General features: G+C 28.1%; 4 protein-coding genes across 4 annotated transcripts; 1 reads left to right on the forward strand and 3 right to left on the reverse strand.

Annotated features, from left to right (window-relative positions):
- Positions 1-486: 486 nt before the first annotated feature.
- Positions 487-3,727, forward strand: Phum_PHUM399980 (uncharacterized protein; the record flags this gene model as incomplete). Its single annotated transcript, XM_002428725.1, has 9 exons — positions 487-538; positions 827-1,187; positions 1,303-1,481; positions 1,600-1,870; positions 1,949-2,426; positions 2,501-2,735; positions 2,813-3,048; positions 3,141-3,439; positions 3,517-3,727. The coding sequence occupies 9 exons, from the start codon at positions 487-489 to the stop codon at positions 3,725-3,727; spliced, it is 2,322 nt and encodes a 773-aa protein (XP_002428770.1).
- A 552-nt stretch (positions 3,728-4,279) lies between these two features.
- On the reverse strand, positions 4,280-8,533 carry Phum_PHUM399990 (uncharacterized protein; the record flags this gene model as incomplete). The annotated part of the gene is made up of 7 exons (XM_002428726.1): positions 4,280-5,171; positions 5,250-5,520; positions 5,603-5,772; positions 5,870-6,011; positions 6,104-6,756; positions 6,833-6,981; positions 7,760-8,533. 7 exons carry the CDS (start codon positions 8,531-8,533, stop codon positions 4,280-4,282), a joined length of 3,051 nt encoding a protein of 1,016 aa, XP_002428771.1.
- An 871-nt stretch (positions 8,534-9,404) lies between these two features.
- Phum_PHUM400000 (protein phosphatase 2C, putative) lies at positions 9,405-11,033 on the reverse strand (the record flags this gene model as incomplete). Its single annotated transcript, XM_002428727.1, has 2 exons — positions 9,405-9,439; positions 9,515-11,033. 2 exons carry the CDS (start codon positions 11,031-11,033, stop codon positions 9,405-9,407), a joined length of 1,554 nt encoding a protein of 517 aa, XP_002428772.1.
- A 3,974-nt stretch (positions 11,034-15,007) lies between these two features.
- Phum_PHUM400010 (synaptotagmin-4, putative) lies at positions 15,008-17,098 on the reverse strand (the record flags this gene model as incomplete). Its single annotated transcript, XM_002428728.1, has 8 exons — positions 15,008-15,127; positions 15,213-15,406; positions 15,600-15,723; positions 15,804-15,959; positions 16,035-16,251; positions 16,332-16,585; positions 16,694-16,968; positions 17,083-17,098. 8 exons carry the CDS (start codon positions 17,096-17,098, stop codon positions 15,008-15,010), a joined length of 1,356 nt encoding a protein of 451 aa, XP_002428773.1.
- Between the last annotated feature and the right edge of the window lie 8,069 nt (positions 17,099-25,167).

The following is a 25,167-nucleotide window of genomic DNA, read 5'->3' on the forward strand; positions in this document are numbered from 1 at the left end:
TTTTTCTTAAATAAAATTGTTTATAACAAAACAATTAAAAAATTAATTTATTAATTAAAATTTTTAATTATTTTTAAATGCAAAAGCACTTATAGGAGAAGCAAAAGAAGAAGAAGAAAATCATAAAATATTTTGTTATTTTAAAAAAAAAAATATTAAAAAGTTTAAAACAAAAAAACTTGTTAGAAAAATTATAATTTAAACTTACTTACCCGTATTAAACAATTTTTTTTCCGCCATCATTATTATTTGAACGGTTGGCACCCCCTTATTTTTTACGTTTCGAAGTTAATTTGGCAAAACTGAAAAAAAAAAAAGAAAAAAATTGAAATCAGAAACATGTAATGGAATTCTTATGAATAATAAATTAATAATTTTTTTATTTAAAAAAAAAAAAAAGAAAAAAAAAACACGTTTATGTTATTTTATATCGGAATTGATTAGTTTTTATTTTATATGATATAAATAATTTATTTAAGGGAAAATATGGAAGAATTAATCGGACCTGACGTAGAAGTCGTGTTGGCTTTGAAAGAAGGTTCGTTAAATTTAAATTAACGGTTTTATTTAATTTTTAAGTAATTGTAAATTCCTAAATTTAAATTACTTGCTATAATTTTTATTTATATTATTATTATGTAGATATTGTTTTTACAAATATAATTATAACATTAATGTAAAACAATCAGTAATAAATATAATTATTGATATATGTTTATGAGTGGTTTATTTTTATAAATGAAACAAACCTGAAATTTGATTTTGAATCCCATTAATAATTCTTATGATTATTATTTATATATAATTTATTTATTTCATTTTGCAGTCACCGACCTTGGATTTATAAACACTCCAGTTTTTATGATGGCTACATTATTAGATAATCAAATGGAAACAGATTTGAAACAACCCGACTCTGTTGTAAGATTCAATGTTGATTTAATTTGGGAAACGAATAAAATAAATTTAAAAAAAATGAGAAATAATGGAGTTCCAATAAAGATTAACTTATTTAAATATTACAACGAAAATCAAAAGGAAAAATTTGGTTATGTTGTCGTTAATTTACGATCAGCTTATTATGTACAAAAAAATAAACCTGCTAAAATTGTCGAAGAAAATTTTAAAGTTCTCGGACTTGGAAAAGAATCCAAAGGATATTCACCTCATGTTTTATTATCTCTAAGGTATAAATTACATTAATGTTTTTTTTTTTTTTTTTTTTTTTTTCATTAAGTAATTTATAAATTATTATTTATAAACTCCTCTTATCTAATCGAAATGATTTTTTTCACATATAAGAATACAAGATAAAGTTTTAAATGATAACGATTTTCTTCAGCAAGAAAACATTGTACCTGTTTATGAATCTCTCTGTGATAAAAATGAAGAAGTTGATCAAATGAAGAATAATGAAGAAAAATCAAACGTTCCGGTTAATAATGAAAATCCAGTAAAATACGACAGTGGAGATGTGGGAAGTAAGTAAGAATTTAACATTTCGACAAACACAAAATAAAACAATTTGTTTGTTTGTTCAGAAGAACACTCTTACCTTGATTTCAATTGATTGTTCATTGTATCATTATGATCTTTCAGCTTTAAACCATGATGAAATTTTATCGTGGAAATTATCAGAACATGTCACATCACCAGCGAGAAGTCCTAGAACAAAACATAGCATTACCTCATGTGTCGAAGACAAGAAAATTAATTTGACAAATTATGAAAAGAAAAATTCATCAGGAGATTTACAACCGCAAAAAAAATGCGTACAAGCATTTCACACGTACAAATTAAAAATTTTTTTAAAAAATGTTATTTGGTATATAATACCACCAAAATTTAATTTCCGGTTTCATCAATCGAGGTGAGTTTTTTTTCTCTCTCTCTCTCACACATAAAACAATTCATTTGAAATTGAGTAAAAATTTTTTTTTTGTCCTAGATCAGAAGTTACTTTTACTGCTCATCCAGAAATAACAATAGATAAAGCAAACGAACCGGTTGAGCTTTGCGATATAGAAGCCACGTTTATTTTTTTAGAAACCCCTTCGGAATTTTTCAAATTACTCTCGACCGTACCACCAACGATTTCCATGTTCTGGAACGTGCAAAACAGACCAACCATAATCGCAAGAGGTATATTGGATACGCAGAAATTGGTTTGCGATGGGAGTGATGGCTTTTACTACATCGATCTCATAGAAATCAAATCTCACGAGGCTCTTGGAAAATTATGTTATTCTGCAAATTTAACGGATTGCGGTCCTCAGATAATGAAAGATGTCACACTGAAAGTAAAATCGTCCACGTTGGTAGATGAATCTGATCTCCCACCCGTATTTATGGATACCGTTACGGATAAAATTGTCGATGAGTTGGAAGAATGGAAAGAAAGACAAAAAGATATTTTCCAACAGAAAGTAATTATTTTAAAATTTTAAATTAAAAAATGAGTAAACAAATTAATAAATTTTTGTCATTTCAAATTTTAAAGTTTACGGCTCAATTGAAAACGGAAATACAAGATTTGAGAACGGAGTGGAAAAATAGAAAGTTGGAATTGGAGGAAAAATTAAATGAAAAAATGGAACAGTGTCGGGAATTGGGGAATTCCCTAATCGCGGCAACAGAAGACGTGAAACAAAAAAATCGGGAATTTTTAGAAAAGGAAAAAGCTTTGGAATCCGCCAAAAATGAATTGGAAGTCAGATATTTAAAATTGTTAACCGGTAACTTTCTTACATTATTGAGAGAGAGAGACAGAGAGAGAGAGAAAGAAACTAATTAATTTGTTGTAATTTTATAGAGAAAAATGAAGAGGTAGACAAATTAAAATTAGAATTGGAAATGACATCAGGTGATAATATGAATAGAATAAGCGAATTGGAAAAAGATAAAAAAGAACTCGGAGAACAACTCAAAGCCGTTCAGTTGGAAAATGAGAGGCTCAAAGAAGCTTTAAATTTGACCGAAAAAGAATTTGAAAAAAATAGGAGAGCTTGTTTGTCGCAAGAACAAACGGCTACACTTTTACAAGATTTGGTAAGCGACGAATCGATTGATTATTTCAAATCTTCCCATCCCATCAAAGCATATCGAACCCCCAAATCATTTGTGACACTTTAAATTTTTAGAAAACGATGCAGGAAAAACTTGAAACGGCAAACAATTCGAAATTATTTTTCAAAGAACAATGGGGACGAGCCGTGAGAGAAATTCATCGTATAAAATCCGAATACACGAAAAACATTCAAGTTCAATTGCAATATAGAAAAGACGAATTGAAAAAACTCGGTTTGGAACAATTGTGCATGAATGAAAAAAGTAAAAAAAGTATTTTCGACGGTGATGACGGATTGATGGATGCAAAAGATTTTTTAGGCTCAGACATGGACGTGAGAAGTAACATGTCGGATTTGGATTTTCCCTACAAGTAAATTAAATTTAAAAACGTTTTCGCGATTATCTTAGAAGGTGTATCGATTTGAGAAATTTTTTTTACTTTAACAGATCGAAATCGAATTACGAATCGTTTAGAGCGAGCATGGATTTGGTTAGAGAGAGCAACACTTACCTTCTTAAAAACAATCAGGAACACGAAGACAGATTGAATAAATTGATTGAAGAAAGGGATAAACTGCTGAGCGACGAAATGTGTCAAATCGACGATGAAAGAGTCATCAAATTGAACAAGGAAATTCGACACCTTTTGGAATATTGATACCTGAAAAACAATTAAATAAATCAGAAAAATAAAATTAAATGGAATCGAAGTGGGAGGAGTTTTTATCAAGCCCCTCCCCTCTTCTCCTCCCTCCTCCTTTCTCTCCACCCCTCCATTTCAAAACAAAAAAAAAAGTTATTAAAATTATTTGTAAAAGGATATTTTTGTTCCGATAATAAAACATAGTTTAGTTTATTATTATTATTATTATTATTATTATTTTATTATTTTATTTTTTTTTGATAAAAATATTTAATAATTTTGTACAACAACAGGAGAGAGAATAGAAAAAAAAAAAAAAAAAACAGATCATAATCAAACGAACCTGATTTTTTTTATGTGTATATATATATATATATATTTTTTGTCAAATTGATAATTTTTCTTTAAGAATTATTAATAAATAAATAAATAAAATTTTCCTTTTTTTTTTTTTATTTTGTTAAAAAAAACCAATCGGCGGAAAATTGTGGCGTTTCCGGGATAATTGACGGCACTTTTTGAATTTTTCCCTTATTAGTATTATTATTATCGATGGGGTTAAAGAGTTCAAGACATTTTTCTCTTTCTTTTCTTATCCCTTTTGTGTCTCGATTTTTTAGAATCTTTTCCCGTTTTCCCGTGATGCGATTCCATATTATCGGACGGCCTGGAAATGTGACTCCTCAAATTGGGTTCCCTATCACCGCCGTAACGGTAATCCGTAGTTCGTCCGAACCTGTTTCTCGACCTCCCGTCGTATCCCATGTAACTGTCGTTCGAAAACGTTCCCGTCACTTTACTCATCAGAGTCCTGTACGTTCTTTCATTATCTCTCTCCCGGCGATCGGGAATCCAATCGGGATCGCCCAAGGGTCTTGCTTTCCTTTCCGGCGATCCTCTCGACCAATCGTCCGAACCGCTCAACGACAGCGACCATTCCGTTTCTTCCGATTTCGCTTTGACCGCCGCCGGCTCCGGTTCTTTTACCTCCGATTGTACTTCTTTCTTTTTATCCTTGCTCTTCTGCTTTTCTTTATCTTTATCTTCCGCATTTTCCATTTTCCCATCCGATTTTTCCGTCGTCGTCGTCGTCATTTCTTTCGATTTGCTAATCGATCTCTTTATCGGAGTTCGCGATTTCGACTTCGATCGATCCCGACTTTCCGATCTTTTGTGTTTTGAACTTGACCTTCTCTTGCTTCCGGAACTGCGACTCCTATAACGTTTTCTATCTCTGTCTTTCGATCTGCTTTTACTCCGGGATTTCGATCGTCTCCTCGATCGACTTCGGGATCTTGATACGGAACGAGAATATTTTCTTGAACGGCTTCGTGAACGACTCAAAACTTTCCGGCAAACGACTCTCTCGCTCGAATGAGATCTGGATCTCGAACGAGATCTCGAATGCGCACGATAATCGTGTTCGTTGTAATCTCCTTTCGCTAACTTATTGAAATACCTTCGGAAAAAAACAAGAAAAAATTAAAATAATTTCCATCCGCCATTTTCCACAGATTTTCTTCTGCTTTACACTAACTTGTAATATTGAGAATTGATGCTTTGCATGTAAAACGAATTCATTGGTACGTTCGGATTAGGTTGAGCTGGAAAACCTCTTCCCCAACCTCTTCTGGGTATGTACACTCCGCGAGGTCTTCTCAATCCTCGACTTCTCATGTATCTCGGATTGTAAAAGTCGGAATATCCGATCCAAGAATGGACGGGACCTATGCTACTACTATCCAATTCTCCTTTCGAATGACCATCCGGTTTCGTCCAATCTCCACCGATACGTTCGGATGATTTTCCTATAAAAAAAAAAAAAAAGGACACACTAAACATTCTGAAACTCAAAAAATTTTCATTTTCGAATCTCGCATTATTATTTACCTTTACTTTTTTTATCATCATTATCATCATCATCATCATCATCATCGTTATCGGAACTCGAATTTAAATGACTGTAATTATCGCTCGATAAATCGCTCGATATATCTTCGACTCCATCTTCGGATATTTTATCCGATTTTCTTTTTTCATCTTCCATTTCTAATTTTTTCCTGTAGGAAATACATTTAAATGTAAAAATATGTCACCCCCTCCCCCCTTCGTAGCGAGAACAATAAAGAGGTTGAAATAATAAAAAAAAAAACCTACCGTCCGTCTATGTGATCCTGATACGCCATCCATTCTTCGTGGTAATTATTAAACATGTTACGATAACCTCTAAAAGGTCTTCTGGTCATGAAACCTCCTCGAAAACTTTTCGGATTCCAATCGTGATATCCGCCGTAACCTCCTACAACATCAACAACAACAAAACATTTTTCTTTTCTTTCTTTCTTCTCTCAATCTTTAAATCATTTTCCACTTTCTCTCTCTCTCTCTCACCTTTGTACGATTCGAAATTTGGATAATCCGGAAAATGTTCGTAATTTTCGAATTTTCCACGTTTGTAAACGTCAAATCCTCCTTCGTCATCTAAATTCTCGCTTTCTTTGCTCATCCTCATAGAATTTTTCAATTTGTTTTTCCCTTCTAAAGTCTTTTTGAGTTTCTCTCTCCTCTCTTGCATTTGTTGCTCTTGAGCATTTTTGATTTTCTTAACTAATTTTTTCCTCAATTCTTTTTCCTTGTCCAATAATTTTTCCTTTTTCTTTTTATCCTTATCACATCCTTTTTTCTTACGTTTGTCACTTTTTTTCTTTTTCGACTTCTTGTCATCATCGTCGTCATCGTCCTCATCATCATCGTCATAGTCATCGTCACAACCACCACCGCCTTCTTCTTTTTTTTCCCTTATCCTTTCACGTTTTCCCTCTTTTTGTTTTTCTATTTTGACTCTTTCGAACAATTCGTCGAGCAATCTTATGCTTTCCAATTTTCTCTGCGCCATTAATAATTTCCTCTCTTCGATCGCAATTTTTATATTCATTTGTTCGGCTTCTTTTTTTTTTAATTTTTTCAACAATTTTTGCTTTCTCTTTTCTTCTCTTTCTTTTTGCCGTCTTCCTTTCATTTCTTTTTCCTCTAGTTTTTTTCGACTTGAAACAAAATAACAAACGATTAGAGGTCACAACAAATGGCCAAACAATTTTAAACAATTTTCGTCCATCTTACTTTTCTTCTTCCAACGCCATGCGTGCCGCTTCTTCGTCTCGACGTTTTTCTTCTTCTTTTTCCCTTTCCTTAGCCATTAATTTCTCCCTTTCTAATTTTCTTTTCCTTATAGACATGTCGCTTAAATGTTTGGTCTTGTCGAAATCCACCTGCCATTTTCATTTTCGACATTTCTGATATTTATTCATTTTTAATATTTATTTATTTTTATTTATTTATTTATTTATATGCATTCGTAAATTTTTTATTTTATTTTTTATTTTATTTATTTTTTTTCTATTAATCACTGCCACAATAAATTTATTTATGTATAAAAGCTGTGAAATATTATATATGATTGCTAAATAAATATTTTCCTACCCCCTTCATCCCCCCCGCCCCGCCCCGCCCCGCCCCCCAATACAAAGAAAATTTTCTTTCGACACTTTTGAATTTTTCGACGTTCTTTTTTTAACGGTTTTTTTTTTTTTTTTTTCCTTTTCGATCGGCGTAAAAAAAAAAAAATTTACAGGTACAAAGACAAACTTGTTTTGGATAACAAAAAAAAAAAAAAAAAAGAAAAAAATCTGTTGGAAAAATGTCGCAGTTGATCGTTCAAATCCAATCGAATTGAACGAAAAACTGCGTAATTAGTTTTTACAAAACAAAAAAAAAAATTATGCTCCTGTGACGTCATCAAAACGACGATACAACATCGCAGGAACGACGCACGCTGCGATGCGAACGAAACAGGTTCATATATCCGGTTACAAAAAAAATTTAACGGATTGCGATCCGAACCTGTTTCGCCCACATAAAAATTAAAATAAATTTTTTAATAAAATTAAACTTACCCCATTTTGTTTTCCTTCCGTTTTTTTCTACAACCCCGTAAAAAGAAAATTAAAAGGTTAATACAAAAAAAAAAGGTTTGACGTTTAAATATACCTTAATGGATGCCGAATACGTTTCGTTTCCGTCTTTGTGAACCAATTTCATTCCTCTCAAAGCGTTCATGGCTTTGACGAAGCATATATATTCCTTGTACTGTATGTAAGCATCGAATGTCGAATCCGATGAATGACTGAATTTTTTTATACCTGATATGCTCGCTTTCATTTGATTCCTGTACGGATCGAGCATGGGTATGTCGACGCACCGGATTTCCCCGAAAATTTCGAAAACTTTTTCCAATGTGAATTCGTTGGGTATTTCGACGCCGTTACGCAAATCCTTTTTCGATATGAACCATTTGCTGGGTATGTTTTCTATGTGTATCGTGTCCGGCCTTTCTCCCGGTTTCATTTCGTTCATGTTTTTCGCATCCCGAAAATACTTATCCCAATCGTGACGAGTCGGAAAATCCGGTTTCGATTCTGCCGCTTTGACTTTTAACAATTCCGGAAATCCGCTCAATTTAATGGATTTACCATCGACGAGAGATATGACGTTACCCAATTGACTCCTGTTTTCTATTTCCGCATCGAAACGTATGAATTCGATCGTCGTTTTCGACACCCTTAAACTTATGAATTCTTCCGGTTGTATCATTTGTTTCAACCTTTCCATAACCTCCCAATTGGATATCGTTTTACCCGGAAGTCGAACTTGGGGCAACGCGACCGTTACGTTTAATTTGGCTTCCGGTTTGAGATAAAGTTGTTGCGGCAATGATATTTCCGTCAGCAGACTATTATCCGTACAATTTTGATACACCTCCATATTGAACGGATTTATTTATTTAAATAAATATCTGAAAATAAAAAAATAAGTAGCAAAAAAAAAAAATTTGAATTTTCTTTTAAATTTTTCATAAATGTTAATAATGATAATGATAATAATAATAATAATAATTAATTAAAACAACAACCAATGTCGAATCAATTAAAATTTGTAATTTGTTTCAAAATTTTTTCCCAATTGTTAATTATTTATTTATTTATTTATTTATTCAATTTAATAAAAAGTTTTCTATTAATAATAAGTTCGAGAACGAGAGCGAATAATAATAATAATAATAATAATAATGATTGTTAGATGATTGTTTATATCGTTAACGTTTAACTAAAAACAACCATTAAATGCAACAAACAACATGTTAAATAAAACATTCAAAATTATTTATCCGGGTTATTCAATAAATAAATAAATAAATAATAATAATAAATGTTAATAATATAATAATAATAATAATATTAATTTTATGCTTTTATTTAAGATTTGAGAATAAATTTAAATTATTTTTAACGACGTGAAAAACCATTTAAACGCCGTTTCCGGTTTTGTTGTTGTTGTTGTTAACGCAAAACATAAATAAATAAATAAATAAATAAATAAATAATGAATAGTTAAGGATGATTTGATTAATTAAAATAATTTTCCTTTTTTCCTTTTTTTTTTTTTTTTTTACCGTACCCAATAATTTATTTTGAGTTCTCACAATAACAAAAATATATATATATATATGTATGTATTTATTGAATTTATAATTTCGCAAAATTTTTATTTATTTATTAAATAAGTCAAGTTTAAAATAAATTAAAAGTCTTTAAAAAATATAATAATAATAATAATAATAAAATGGAAATTTTTTTTAGTCTTCGACGTCGCTCGACAACAAACAGTCTTCTGCTAAACAAATGGGCAATCCTTTATTACTATTACTATTATTATTATTAGTGGTAACGTTCGAAGCCTTGAGACTTCCAGGCACGTCATCCGTAATTGTTTTCAGGCACCACGATTCGTGTTCTTTTAAATATGGAAGCAAAGGTATGACCCACGCGGTTATGTCGTCTCCCGACGCCGGATTCCCGTCGCTTTTTTTCCACGACCTGTTTTCCGTCGAGGGTTTACCGCGTGCGTAATTGACCAAATCTTGTGCCGCGCACATGTATTGCTTGTCGTCCGACGTCGGCGAAAGGGTTGTTTTCCCCTTGTTTTCGTTCATCATTTTTTTAAAAGACGTTCGAACGGCATTCACGGCTTGACCGTTTTCCGTGACGTCGAACAATCCGTCGGATCCCATTATGATGACGTCGGCGGCAGCCAACGATAGTTTTGTTATGTCCAATACGCGGATTTCCGGCATCGCCGAAAGAAATGGTTTTATCATCACCAGAGATCCCAACGCCTTTAATTCGTGATCTCCGAATCCGCGAGTCACTCCGATGGTACCCATGAGTCTCGCTCTCTTTCCGGTTCCCGAAATCAGAGGTAATTTTAAATCGTCCGGCACGATGGTGCGGTAAGAATATCCCAAACCCTCCGGATGACGGTACAAAACGGGTTTGCCCAAATCTTGGGACGTTGGTCGTCTGTAATATTCAAACGAAGTGTAGTCGTTTTTCAACAGGAATGATTTTTGATATCCGACATTGCATATGCGCACCCGTTCCGACGTGGGAGTGTGATCTCGGGAAAGGGGTTCGACTCTGTCCCCTACTGCCACGATCGCACGCGAATCACCCGCACATGCGGTGTACACTTTACCGAGCATGAACAACACCACCAAAGCGGTACAACCACCTTTCACCTCGTAATTCTCCTTATCTTCTCCTATTCTCTTATCCATTTCAATGAAAGACGTTTCCAACGCTCCGACGATTACCTGCGATGCATTTACGGGTTTCCTAAAATCCACCTGATACTTCATGCCACCTCTTTGAAATTGAACGTCACCCTCGTAACTGTTATTATTCGGTATCAATATATCCGCGACGTTCTCGAGTTTCTCGTGCAATATCGATTCCAATTCTTTTGCTGCAATTACGGCAACCATGGGTCCACCGTGCCCGTCGAAAATGGCAAACACCGTGTAAGTCAAAGATGGGTCTTTGACATCGAATGTATCCGTTTCGAGTTTATTCACGTTATCTTCGTTAGCTTCCAACGATTCCTTGGGCATGTTCGCCCACCATTTGGGTGTTAATTTTCTCCTCCAAACGGCTCCCTGATCCTCGTTGAGTTTTGATTTTCCCGCGTTGATGCATTCGCAATATCCGGCTTTGAATGGGAATTCCAGATCCCGGGGGAGTATCAACGGTCTCATTTCCGTATCCGAAGCCGCGTTGACTTTTTCATCAGAGAAATTTAAAAAACTCGGACGAGTGTATTCGTATTTGGAATTTGTTGTTGTTGTATTTTTTTGATTTCCGACGTAGTCCAAACCATCCGATCCTCTGACCGCATTAACGATTGCACTTTTGAATTTTGAAAACATGGCGGATAACCGCACCAATGCGTCATTGAAATTTATCCGTTGATAAAATTTCACGCGTATGAAACAAATTAATGATAATAAAAAACTGTTAATTATATATTTTTCACATTTTCTATCTGTGATATTCCATGATGATATTTTTTTATTTATTAACGGTTTTATTTTCGTCCGCACTTTTTTTTTCAATGTTTCATTTTTCAATAATATGTGGATGTTGTTATTATCTTTTTTTTTTTTTAACATCCAAATAATTAATTATATCTTCGAAAAAAAACTTATTTAAATAGTTAAAAAAAAAAAAAAAAACTATTCTCAGGGGAATATAATAATGTGAAAAAGGATTTTTTTATATATTTATTTATTTTAATAAAAACTTGCCAAACAAACAAATTTCTAGATATTTGTAAGGCTTTCACACTCACGACCGTCTTGCATTCGGCATATTAGTTTATTTATCATCTGAAACAGAAAAATACAAAAGATTTCAAAGATTGGGAGATGATTTTAATCATACATTAATTTTTTTTAATTTTACTCTTTTACAATTTATAAGAGAGAGAAAGAGAGAGAGATAGATAGACAAAGATATGTGTATGTGTATATAAAGAGAATACATTAAAAAAAAAAAAAAAAAAAAAAAAAACAAAACTACATATTGTTCTTCCAATTAACCTGCACATGTTATTTCAGAAATAATTAGCAAAAAAAAAAAATTTTTTTAAAAACACGTTCTGAAAATTTTTAACAATTAAACCCTACAACTTCACAATTAACATTTATTAACTATGATTTTCTTCATTATTATTGAGAATGAGAATAATAATAATAATAAAAAATACTTAAATAATCGCGTTATAATAATCATCGAGTAATTTATCTTTTTTAAAAAAAAAAAAACTATTCAAAAACCTACTTTACTAAATAATTAAGATAAACTAGGTATGTAAAATAACCGTGAAAACCACACACAACAGCATAACTAATTTCCTTTTGACACGAGAGAGAGAGAGAGAGAGAGAGAGAAAATGTCACGTGATTGATATACGTATCGATTTATCGATCTATCGAATATAATTTCGATTAACTAAAACGAGTTGAATATTTAATTTTTTTATATTTCTAATTCTTATTGATTTTTCTTTTTCTGATAAAGAAAAACTTTTGTAACTTTTTATGTTTTTGTTCGACTTTGAATTAAAATCAATCATTAAAGTAAATATTTTTGCTATCGTTAAGAGACATTTTTAAATATCGAGTAAAGTTAGCAAAGCTTTCCGTATATTTATAAAGAATCATAAATAAAAGTAATAAAGGGTGATAAACTTTTATAACTTTCGATATCACTTATAGTTTTGCCAATTATTACAAATTATTATTTTATTATCGATTAAACATAATTAAATATAATTAATTTAATAGAATTATCGATTTATCAATTACTGTAAGCACGATTGTAAATTGCTTTGAGAAAAATTTTTCAATATCGATATTTGCTTTTAATTAATTTCAATTAAATTACTTTGTAAAAGAGTTATTATCGAAAATGATGATAACAATATTGAAAAAAAAAATCAAAAGACGAAAAGGTTTCACATTTAAAAAGTAATAAATAGTATCAATAATTATTTATTTAAACTGTATCGTTATGTAAAATCAATTTTTTAAATAAGACATTTAATAAAATCATCTTGTTTCCAATCTAAAAAAATCTTTTCTAATTTTCTATTTAACATATTTAAATATAATATTGGTTAGTAAGTTAATATTGAACAATAAGCAAAAATAAAAATGCTGATATTCACAATAAAATGTAACAATTCATATACTGAGACTATCAATTAATTAATTAACACTCCATTGGTTAGCACATGTTAAATTAAAAATCACACACACATTTATTTAAAATTGATATTTTAATAATAATAAGTACAGTAAAATCAAATGTTTTATCAACGTACTATAAATAAATATAAGTAAAATAAAATAAATTGAAAAATAAGTCACAAGTAACATAAACGATGATGAAATTTTTTTTTTTTTTTTTCACATTTGTATGTATATATTACGCCGAAAACAAGCATTAACACTAAAATACTAATAAAATATTTTTCAAACAAAAAATATTTATACCATTTTAAAGTTTACTTGCTTGTAATTTATATCGAATCGAATTTGAGAATTTATTTTTTTGAAAGAAATTACTACAAATACTTTAAGGGTCAACATAATTGTTTAGATTCAAACATTGACCTCGTAAATTATATCTCCCGAAATAAAATTTAGAAAAACGTTTAAAAGTACTCACATTATTTATTTATATATGATTTTTTTTTATGAACGTTACTAAATTAAAAAAAAAAAACATTTATACTAAATATTGGTCATTTTCTTGGCACCATACGGCATATATTAAAAAAAAAAAATCAATAATTTAATTTAAGATTTAATCGAAACGTTGCAACACTGTTGCCACTTTTACAAAAAACGTTTGTTTTCGTAAATTTTTAACTTTCCTACAAAAATCAAACTCGATATTTTTAATAATTTTATTTAAAAAATTTAAATTTTATTTTTAAAAATGTAATTATTCTTTAATTCAAATAATATTTAAATTTATTTTTACGTAATTGATACTCTATGATAAAATTTGGCAACATTGCGTTATTAAAAATGGCGTTCAGCGTTTATTTAAAACGCAGAATTGTTTAAATCAAATTTCTAATCATTAATATTTATGAAAAATGTGATTTGATTAAACTTTTTAGAAAGAAATTTTTATAAAAAATGTTTTTTTTTTTTAAATTTTTAATAATTAAATAAAAATCTAAAGAAAAAAATTATTTTAATTAAAAAAAAGTCGTTTTATTCACTTTAAAACCAATACTACGTCTTTCCTGTTGGACTTCAAAAGTCATTGGTAAATTATTTTTAAATAATTATATTGTTTAATTTGTAATGTGTAGATTTCATTTAAGAATCACTACTCAAGTATACTTACTCAGTTACAAAATCTATGAATGATAATAATAATGAAAAATGAGAAAAATTGAATATATGCAGAGAGAAAGTACATAACAAAATAAAAAATTATTAATAATTTAATAAATATTTTTATTATGTTAAAAGTGCAAGTTTATTTTTTTTTTTAATTACATTTTTTAATTAGGAAGCAAATTATAATAATAAATAAAAAAAATTCCTTTTATATATAAATCTTTAAATTTAAAAAGGTAAAATAATTAAAAAAATATCATTTACATTATTTTTCTCTTTAAATTTATTTATTTGTAGAAACAAATTAAAATGAATTTAAAGTATATAATACAAAATCTGTCATTTATTATTTATTCTATATAATTAATTATTAAATAAGCTAAGAAAAAGCACGAAATAATGCGCAATTTTATTTTGTGCAAAATTTATCTTATGTTTATTTTCCTTTCATTTTCCAAAACTCTAAATTAAACACATACAATAAATAAATAAATAAATAAAAAATTTATAAATAATTATTAATTCAAGTCAGTATGTGTAATAAACAATTGATAACAATAAAAAAAATTTACTTTTAATCGATTTAAATAAAAGTATTAATATTTTCGATTGCCACCTTTTAAAAACTTTTTATATAATAATAATAATGCTTAGGTTGTGTATTTAAAAAGTCAGATGAATATTGACCTTAAAATAGTGAAAATAGTTTTTTAGTTAGCAACTACTTAAAATTTGTTTTCTCTTATTAGAATTATTATTATTATTATTTTTTCTTTTTCTAGAACATAGATATACGGATATTATATCATTAATATCATTAATGCAAAACATGCATAGAGAATTTATATAGATGTAGTATTTATATATATATAAGTATTTTTAATATAAATATATTCCCTTTTCATCTTCCAGGGAATAAATTTTTGTAAAATGGTGATGATTAAATAAAAATGAGAACAGTTCATCAATGTGGAATTTTTTTATTCTTTAAGTTTGTGCCATTCTGCAATTTGTCGCCTTGGCGAGTTACAAACTTCGTTCCAGTGATGTAATGCTGTTCCTGTCGCTTTTTCGCCTCCTAATTCCAAACGACCAATGACCTGGAAACAAATCATGTAAATTTTTACATGTCTTTTCCTTCTATTGGATTTTATGGAGAGAGAGAGAGAAAGAGAGAAAACTGACCTCGTTTTTAGTGACCCTGTCCCAATCCAAAAGCAAAAACTCTAATGATATATTGTCTAATTTCTCAGCTCCAGCTGGTATTTCAAAAATGAATGATTCGTTGAAAACAGGATTTAATGTTCTTTTCTTAACATGAGTTTTCTTTTTAGCTATTCTTTGATTATTACATAACAAATACATTTTCACGTAGGGATCTGAAACAGTTTTTCATTTTCATAATCAAAAAATGTAGAGAAAAACATTCAAAAAACATCTAAAACCTTTTATTTAATCAAAAAAAAAACATTTTTTCCTAATATAAAATATATATAATAAGATTTAAAAAATGTCAGGTACGGAAAATACGAAGAGATATAAATAAAAATCCGTTTTGAATTATTTCAATACCTGCAAGACCGGTGACGTCCATTTTTGGCAAATTTCGAGCTTTGAGTATGACGACGGTTAATCTATTTGCCGCGGGTTGCCAACATAACGAAATTAAAATTTCCCCGCGTCCTTGAGATCTTATCTGCAAAGCAAATTTTTATTTAACGTTTAAAAATGTTTCGTTTTTGTTGGTTTCCCCCCCCCCCCCCATTTTTGACTTACTTTGATACTCCTCGGTTGTATTTCTCGACAGAGAGCCAATTGTTGATTTTCAAATTGTGTCACGTCAATGTTTGAAAGAGAACAAAAAACTTCACCGATAATATCGTCACGAGAATATCTGTCAAAACTTAACACGACGAAATGAAGTGTCGTAGCCTGGAAACAAAAGAAACCGGAAGTTCATGTTTGTCACGTTGAAAATGTTTTTTGTTTTTTGTTGTTCTAACGAACCTGAAGTTGACTCGGACTTATTCCGTAAAATGTAAAATCTTCATCGTAAACAGGATTTCTTGTTTTACGTAAAACTCGAGTTTTCACTTTGTGCTGTTTGTCGGGTAGCAATTGAAGTTTAACGTATGGATCGCTCGAATCGGTATTGCTATCTTTTGCCGGTAAATCTTTACATTTAACAACGCTTACAATCAATGCATTCTTTTCCGTTTTGTACCTGAAATCGCAACAGCAACAACAACAGCATTAAAAAAATCCCAAAAATTTTTTTTATAATTCAACAAAATACAAACGAACCTCAATTTAAACACGATTAAACCTAATTTTCCAGTCGATGTTGTATTTTTTTCGTTGGATTCTGTTTCGTCTTTACTCTGTACGCTGTTGGATTTTTGTTTTTCATTTTCCACAACGCAAACTGGAGCCGAATTCGTTACAGTCAGAGTATTTTTTTGTCCATTTTCACCACCAGCACAAGCAGCAGCAGTTGGAGAAAGATCAGTTATTGGACTCCTTTGATCTGGATTCGTTGGAGAAGATGCTGCGCTGCCCTAAATTTAAAATCAATTAATACTCTCTCTCTCTCTCTCTCTCTCTCTTTCTCACTCGTGGGAAATAATTAAAATTTCTTACTTTTTTGTTAATTTGTGTTAACTTACCCCCGATGGAGATTTTCCACCCGTCGGACTCGGTGATTTCTTAAGATAATGAATGTTTCCACCGGTTCCGGCCGGGCTTTTCACAGCGGTCGGTTTTCTATGCTGATGAAAAGCCAACGGTTTTTCAGCTCCCGCTTTAAATTTTTTCGAACCGAATAATTTATTAGAGCCATAATTTGTATAACGACTCCTATGACAAAAACAAGTCACGGCAAATATACCGACGAAAAATGCCAAAGCTGCCAAACAAATTCCAACTAATGCCGGAGTTGATACTGGAAAAACAAAACAAAAAATTTTCCGTTAATGAACGTCGAAAAAAAAAAAAAACACGGGGGAACGAATTTAAAACATTGCAATGAAATTTTTAATGTAACGTACACGTTAACTAAGCCCCTCCCCCATCGCCCCTCACTTAATTTACATTCAAAAAAAAAAAAAATTTTTTTCATTTTTTTGTTTCCTTTTTCTTCTTCTTACGAAAAAGAAAAAATTACGTAATATTTGTTAGCTTTTATATGTAAAAAATTTAGGGGTGGGGGGAGGGGCCCCCCAGGTAAAAAATAAAATTTTTTTTTTTTGGTAAAACAAACGGAAAAAAAGAATCTTTAAATTACAAAGGTCAGAATATCAAATTACCTTTTTTTTTTTTTTTTTTGGACAATTTCATACGCGGTTCGTTCGAGCTCCCCCTCCCTCCCCTTCCCCCCCAAAAAAAACCCCTCAAGTTTGCGTGGAGGATTTGATGAATATATATATTTTTTTTTATCTTTCTTCTTTTTCTTTTATTTTTTTATTTCCCCCCTTCCTCCTTCCTTTTCCCCCTTCCCTTTTTTCTCTCGGGTAAAGTTCTAGAACCTTTTTTACTTACTACTTACTGTTCAAAGAGCGACTTGTCAGAAATGCCTTTTCAAAAAAAAAAAAGGTTTCTCTTAAATTAAAACGAATTCACTTTAGTAAAAAAAAAAAAAAAAAAACGTTTAAATCAATTAGCAGACGAAAATGGAAAATAATGGAAAGAAAAAGAAAAAAAAAGAAAAATTTAAGAGAAAATTTTTTTTTTTTTGTATCCCTAAAACTTGTCGCTAAACATTTTTTTGATAAAAATGGCGGGAAAATAATAATAATAATAAAATTTAATGACTTTGGTTGTTATTATTAATTAATTGATTTTATAAATTTAATTTAATTTATTATTACTTTGCTGTTGAGGAAACGGAAATGAATTATTTGTCATTTGGAAAAATTAATTTTACCCCTCGGAAAATATAAATAAAAAAAAATTATTATTATTATTATTATTATTATTATTATTATTCCGGTTTCCTAAGTATGAAATATGTAAAATGAAAATTTATTATTTTAATTTTTTTTTTTTCGGGGGGGGGGCGAGCGGGGGATTAATGGTTTCCTTTTTTATTTAATTAAAAACTTTTATTAAACCTTCATTGATATAACAACCGACAACAACCAATTTGAAATTTTCCTGGAAATTTTCCAAAAAAAAAAAAAAATTTACTAAAATACGGTCGATTTACCTTCGGAAAAAAAAGGAAAATTATATAAATTAATCGAATCCATAGAGTAAGTAAAAAAAAAGAAGTATTACCAACATAACATAACACTTCATTCGTTAAAACGTTTTTATTTTTTATTACTCTATGATTTTCTTTAAAATTAATTATCTTTCTTTTCTTCGGTTTCTTATTAAATAAATTTTTCTGTTTTTTTTTTCTCTCCTTAAGAATAAATTTTCCTTCCGCCATTTTTCTTTTTTTTTTTTGTATTTTTAAATAAAATTAGAAAAAAATCAAAGCGTGAAAAATTTTTATTTGAAATTTTAATAAAAATTTCCAAAGGAAAATTTAAAAAAAAAAAAAAATAAATAAATAATAATAATGATAATATTAATGCGTATATAGTTATTCGAAGTGATAAATTTAAAAAATGTCGCATCATCTTCTCAGATTTTTCTTTTTTCTTTTTATCTTCTGCCACGTACGTATATTTATTTATTTATTTTTATTATTATTATTCTCGGTATCGAATCGAATTGAATTTTTCTTTCTTTTTCTTTTTTTTATTTTTCTTTGATATGAAAGTTTTTTTTTTTTGAGCTTTATTTGAAATTTAATTCTTTATGGTAAACATTAAAAAAAAGACTTCAAATTTTCTTTTTATTTATTTATTTATTTATTTCTATACGTTTGTGTGTGTGTGTGTGCGTGTGCGTACGAGTGCGTGCACGTTTGAAAAATTAAAAAAAAATAAAAATAAAAACCCTTTCGATATTTATATTTAAAAAAAAAATGGCGGAAATACAGGAGCAAACAAATAACTTTTTACTTTACAACAAAAATATTTAAAAAATTACTTTAATTACTTTATTATTATTATTATTATTATCATTATTATTTTATTACGTCGGGAAAGTTTTTAAAAGCTTTTAAAATAAAAACCAAATGGAAAAAAATAAAAGATAGAAAATTGAAATAAAAAATAAAATAAAAAAAAAAGTAAAAATGAATTATTTCGGTCTTGTTATTTTGATGCTTCTGCCAATTGATTCAAAAAGCAATTTCCGGTTAAACCTTTTTTTTTTTTATTTTCTAGCTTTTTTATTAAAAAACCTTAACTCTTGAAACATTTACTCAGTGAGAGAGAGAGAAAGAGAGAGGGAGAGAGAGAGAGAGAGAGAGAGATACGTTTATAAAAAAAAAAAAAAAAAAAAAAACAGCAAAAAAAAAAAAATTTTTTCTTTAAAGAATAATGATGATGATGATGAATTTGTGCTTCGTTGAAATAATGATTGAATATTGAAAATTCCCCCCCCCCCAAAAAAAAAAGAACAAACAATAAGAAAGAACAACAACAACAAAAACAAAACAACAACAAAACAAAAACACAAGAATTTTTTTTTTTTTTTGCAAAATTATTTAAAATTTTCTTTAAGTTAATTTTTTTTGTCACGACCTTTAAATTATTCATTCCTTTTAAAATAATAATAATAATAATAATAATAATAATAATAATAATAATAATAATAATAATAATAATAATAATAATAATAATAATAATAATAATAATAACGAAAGGTATTTTTTTTGTTCAGAAAGTATTAAAACATATCGACGACGAAAATTTTATAAGTAAATCTCAATCCACGACATGTTTTACTAAACTAAACGTTAAATTTGTTTATATTTTTTATCATTTGATGATAACGTATCACCATAATCACGTGGGTGGATCACGTGGTGGGAATTTCGTTCCAATTTTGTCCGGCAGGTGGAAAAAAATTTTTCTAAATAAAATTCCAACTTAGTAATAGATCAAGATCCAGTTTTTATTATTCGTTACGTTTTTTAAATTTGTCATGTATGGAAGGGCAGAGGTTTCCATTTCTAGAAAATCGTGGAAATATAAACGTTTTTATCCAAAAGGTTAATGTCACGTTAATCATTTATTTGAAAAATATCATCTTAAAGAGATTTGGTGAAAATTTGATGCGTTTTCAAATCTCAACAGAAATCGAAATTTTTGTTCTACTTCCTGTTTCCGACATTTTTTTTTTTTTTAATTTTTCAAAAGCATACGTAAAAAATCTTAAAAAAGAGGAGAGAGTATGGCAGAGGAGGTTTTTATTTTAAAAAAATGATTCGAGGGAGAAAACATCAAGCCCGGGGGAGTATAATTTCCCTTGTGAATTCACCGCCATTTAACTCTATGAACTATTCTCTTGCCCCCCCACGAATATTTTTTTCTATTCTCACTCGTGTGGCAACTTTTTCGGATATTATTCCTTATGTTTTTTAACTACAGATCGATTTAAAAAAGTTTTAAATAAAATTTTCAATCGGTAACCATTCCGACACGTTATTTTATTACACCTGACGCCATTTCTTATTTCGAAAAAATCCAAAAAAAAAAAAAAAAGTTTCTTTTTAACTTTTTAGTTTTTTTTTTTTTTTTTTTTATGACAAAAACTTTGTTTTTAAATCTTCTTTACAAATAAATTATTTTCTTTTTTTTATTGTCATTTTATTTTATGGAGAACAACAACAACAACAACAAACAAAAAAAAACTCATAGGATTTAACACAGAAAAAAAAAATCAAATCTATTTTTTTTTAAACATATTCTTAGCATATCACTATATTCTTTTTTATATTATTATTATTATTATTAAAATTATTACGTCAAAAAGTAATAATAATAATAAGAAAAGTTTTTATTAAAAAAAAAAAAACTTACCCGCAAATCGTGAAACGCTCGCGAGAACTTCCAACATAATTTAACCATTGCTGATAAAAACAATATGGCGGACAAATCCGCTTTTATTATATGTGTTGCTATTATTATTGTCAAGTTAAGCACACTTTTTTTAATTATTATTATTATTTTTCACGTTAAATTCATTTCGTTTTAATTTATTAATAATAAAACAACTAATTTATTAATCGATAATAAATTTATGAATTTAAACAAATGCATTTTTTTTTTTTTAAATTTTTCAGACTGAAAATATTATTATTATTATAAAAACGATTCTCACGCGCGAGAGTTTATTTTATTTTTTTTTTTTAAACACGTTTTAATTTATTATTATTAATAAAATTTATCTGTCACGTAATTATGATAACGAAATTAAAATAATTATGACAAAAAAATTATTTTATTCTCTTCACAAGGTAAAATAAAACAAAAATTTACGTGAAACGTCCGTTAATTAACGTTAACGAAAACTGAATGTTGTTTGTATTACAAAAATCACACCGTTTCGGTGTTACCAACTTAAATTTTTTGAAAAAAAAAACATGACGTCATCATGTTGTGTAAAATGGCGGCGGTGTGTTGTTATTATATTTTTATTGTAATATTTTATAGATCGATTTTATTTTATACGTGAAGCAGACGACGACGACAATAATAATAATAATAATAATTACAGTTATTAAAACGATTTTTATTTACTCAAAAAAAAAAAAGAAATGTATAATAAAAACATTCGACAACTGAAACAAATTATACGTATAATTTATTTAAATAAACAAATATTTACGATTGGTTAATCGCATCGATGACGTCATTTTTAAAAAAACCGTTAATTTTTTTTTTAATAATTTATCTTTTTCTTTTTGTATTAAATTTTCGTTTTTAAACCGAAAAAAAAATTTAAAAAAAAAAAAACGTGGAACGTTACGTTTTATCATCATCATCATTATCATCATTAATTATATTAACGTGTTTTAAAAAGTAAAAAAAAAAAAAATTGTTTTTTTAGCGCAGACGCCATTTTTTATGATTTGTTAATCCGACGTGTATAGATTAAATTAAAAAAAATTATTTTTTTTTTTTTATACGAGGAGCGTAAAAAGGTAGGATTAAATAATAATAATAATAATAAGTGAAACGAAATACGATTCCGGGGGGAAAAGGGGGCGGGAAGAGAAGGGAAATACATACGAAATTTATTTATTTATTTACATTTTTTTTTGATGGATGTTGTTTTGGAAAATCAAAATCGATTTTTCAAACGCATCAAAACAAAAAAACGGATTTATTTCTTTCTTTTTCGTTTTCATTTTGCTTTGATTTTAATTTATTTGTAATTTGTTTATTTATTTATTTATTCGTTTAAATAATTATTTAAAAGTAAAAGTTAAAGTTAAAATAATAATAATAATGAGGAGAAGAAGAAGAAGAGGAAAAAAAAAAGAAAATTTATTTATTTTAATTAAAAAACTAAAATTAATTATGGTTTTGTAACAAAAAAAAAAAATAAAATAAAAATAAAATTTACATTATTACATTTTAAATATTTTTTTGTTTTTTTATCTTCTGCTTTTTAAAACAAAAAACCCGCATTTTCAGTTTTGTTTACCAAAAAAAATAGAATGATTGCATCATTTGTTTTAAATAAAACCAACGACAAAAAAAAAAAAATTCGAAAATTTTCGTGTCATTAGTTAAAGTCATAGAGTAAGATAAAAAAATTTTCTTTTTTTTTTTTCCTTTTCGAATACGATTTTAAAAAGTTTATTATTTACGATAAAACGTTTTTTGATCATTTTTCTGACATGTTTAATAAATAAAAAATTTATAAACTTTATGTAATCGTTTGATGTTAATAAAATAAAAAAATAAAAAGTTTATTAAAAATAAAAATAAAATGGATGAAAAGATAATAATAATAATAATAAATCCTTTGTGAAAAAAACTTTTCATAAATAATTATCAACAACTAAAAAAAACTCTCTGAAACTTAGAAAAAAAAAAAAAAACTTTTTTCCTTTTTTTTTTTTTTCCTTTTTTTTCCTTTTTTTCCTCTTTTTTCCTTTTTTTTCCTTTTTTTCTATTTTTATCTAATGCAATGATTTAATTATAAATTATTAAATTTTTTTTGTTTGTTTGTTTTTTGTCCTTGTTGTTGTTATCGATTGTAATAATTTGTTTATTTTACGATTGTCTTTCTCTTCTTAAAAACATTTCCTCCCCCTTCCTCCCTTCCTTTCTTCTTCCCCCCACCGAGAGAGAGAGAGAGAGAGAGAGAGAGAGAGAGAAAAAGAAAACAAATATTGGATAAATTCGAAATTTTCTCTCCTGGGGGTTCAAAAAAAAAATTTTTTTTAACATCGAAACCATAACAATAATGAAAATGTCGTGGATACAGAATAATCATAAAAGTGTAAAGTTTTGATTTTTCTTTTAAAATAGAAAAAAGTAATCGGGGGGAAGAGGGGAGGGGAGGAAGGGGAGGAAGGGGAGGGCGGGGAAAATAATAAAATTTTCTTTTCTTTTTTTTTTGATCTTTTTTTCTGTCGTTTCTGTCCCTGTTGTCGTTGTTGTTGTTGTTATTTCCGTTTTTGATTTCCAAAGGACAAAAAGGAAAGAAATAATAATAATAATAATAATAATAATGATTTTCTTATCGATTTCAAAACTATTTCCTTTTTTTTTTATTATTATTTTCGTGTCGTAAATTTTTTTCCCCAATCGTTTTATTAATTTTCATTTCTCTAGGAAAATTCTTGGAAATCTCGGAAAATTTTTTCCGAAGAAAATTCATACGAATTCTTTTCCAAAAATTTTTTTTTAATAATATCACTTTATTCGTTATTAACCAAAAAAACAAAACCGAGGGGGAAAAAAAAAATTCATTTCAATTTTAACCCCTTTTTAAACGAGTGATTTGAAATTTTTTTTTTTTTTTTTTTTTTTTTTATCTCGAAATGCATTGATGAAATTTTTTTTTTTTTTTTTAAAAATCATCCAACTAGAACTGTTTGTTAAAATTAACTCAAGCGAAAATAAAAAAGGACAATAAATACGACACAAAAAAATTGTGAAAAAACGTATCGAACGTGAAGAGAAGATTCTAGAAAGAAAAAAAGAAAAAAAAAGGAAAAAAAACGTTTTTGACTGGACAATTTTTTCTTATAACGTTTTATTCGTATTAAAAAAAAATGGCGGGTAAATTTAAAAAAAAAAAAACGTGGAAGAAGAAGATAAATTGATTTTTTATTCAAATTTTTTATTAAAAAATTTTTTTTTCTTTTTAAAAAATAATTTTTCGTTCGATTATATTAATAATAATAATAATAATAATGATTATTTTTTGAGATTTTTCGTGCGTGTAACCTTTCCGTACGTACCTGAGAGTAAAAAAAAATTTACGGTCTGTTTAATTTTTAAATAGAAAAGAAAAAAAAATTTCCCGGAAAATTTTATCCCTTGTATTGTATCGATAAATTTATCAAAAATTTTATCCTTTTTTTCCCCCCGAAAATGGTTCGACGATTCGAAATTTCTAATTTGTTCACTTATAAAATTGACAAGAGCCTTAGGACTTTTCCAGTAATTTTTCCCTTTCCTTCTCTCACTCTCCTTCCTTGCTCCCCCTTTCCCCTTTTCCCCCTCCCTCCTCACACTCTCTCAACCTTTTCGTCTTTTGTCTACCTTTTTCCTGTTTTATATAAAACTTTTTTTTTTTTTAACCTTTTCACCTTTCGTTTATTAAACAATTTAATATTTATTATTATTATTATCATTATCATTATTATTATTACTATTTTTAAAATACCGAAAATTCTAAAAAAAAAAAAGTTTTCCAATAAATTTTCTTTTCTTTTTTTTTCTATTTTTAAAAATTTCGCTCGTCATTTGTCTTACGTCTCGTCATCGATTTTAAACAAATGATGATGATGATGATGATGATGATGACGACGATGATAATAATAATAATAATAATAATAATAATAATAAAATTGGTATAGATTTTTTTTCATCCTTAATTAAAAATAATTTATGTATAAAACCTTATGAGATTTTTCAAATGTTGGCAACAATGAATAAATAAATAAATTTTTTTTTTTTTTTGGGAAAAACGATAAATTATTTATTTATTAATTAATTAAATCAATCAATCAATAAAAATTATTAAATAATAAATCGATAATAACGAATAATAACGT

Source organism: Pediculus humanus, genomic scaffold, assembly GCF_000006295.1.
Source record: "Pediculus humanus corporis 1103172107910 genomic scaffold, whole genome shotgun sequence".
Taxonomy (NCBI): domain Eukaryota; kingdom Metazoa; phylum Arthropoda; class Insecta; order Psocodea; family Pediculidae; genus Pediculus; species Pediculus humanus.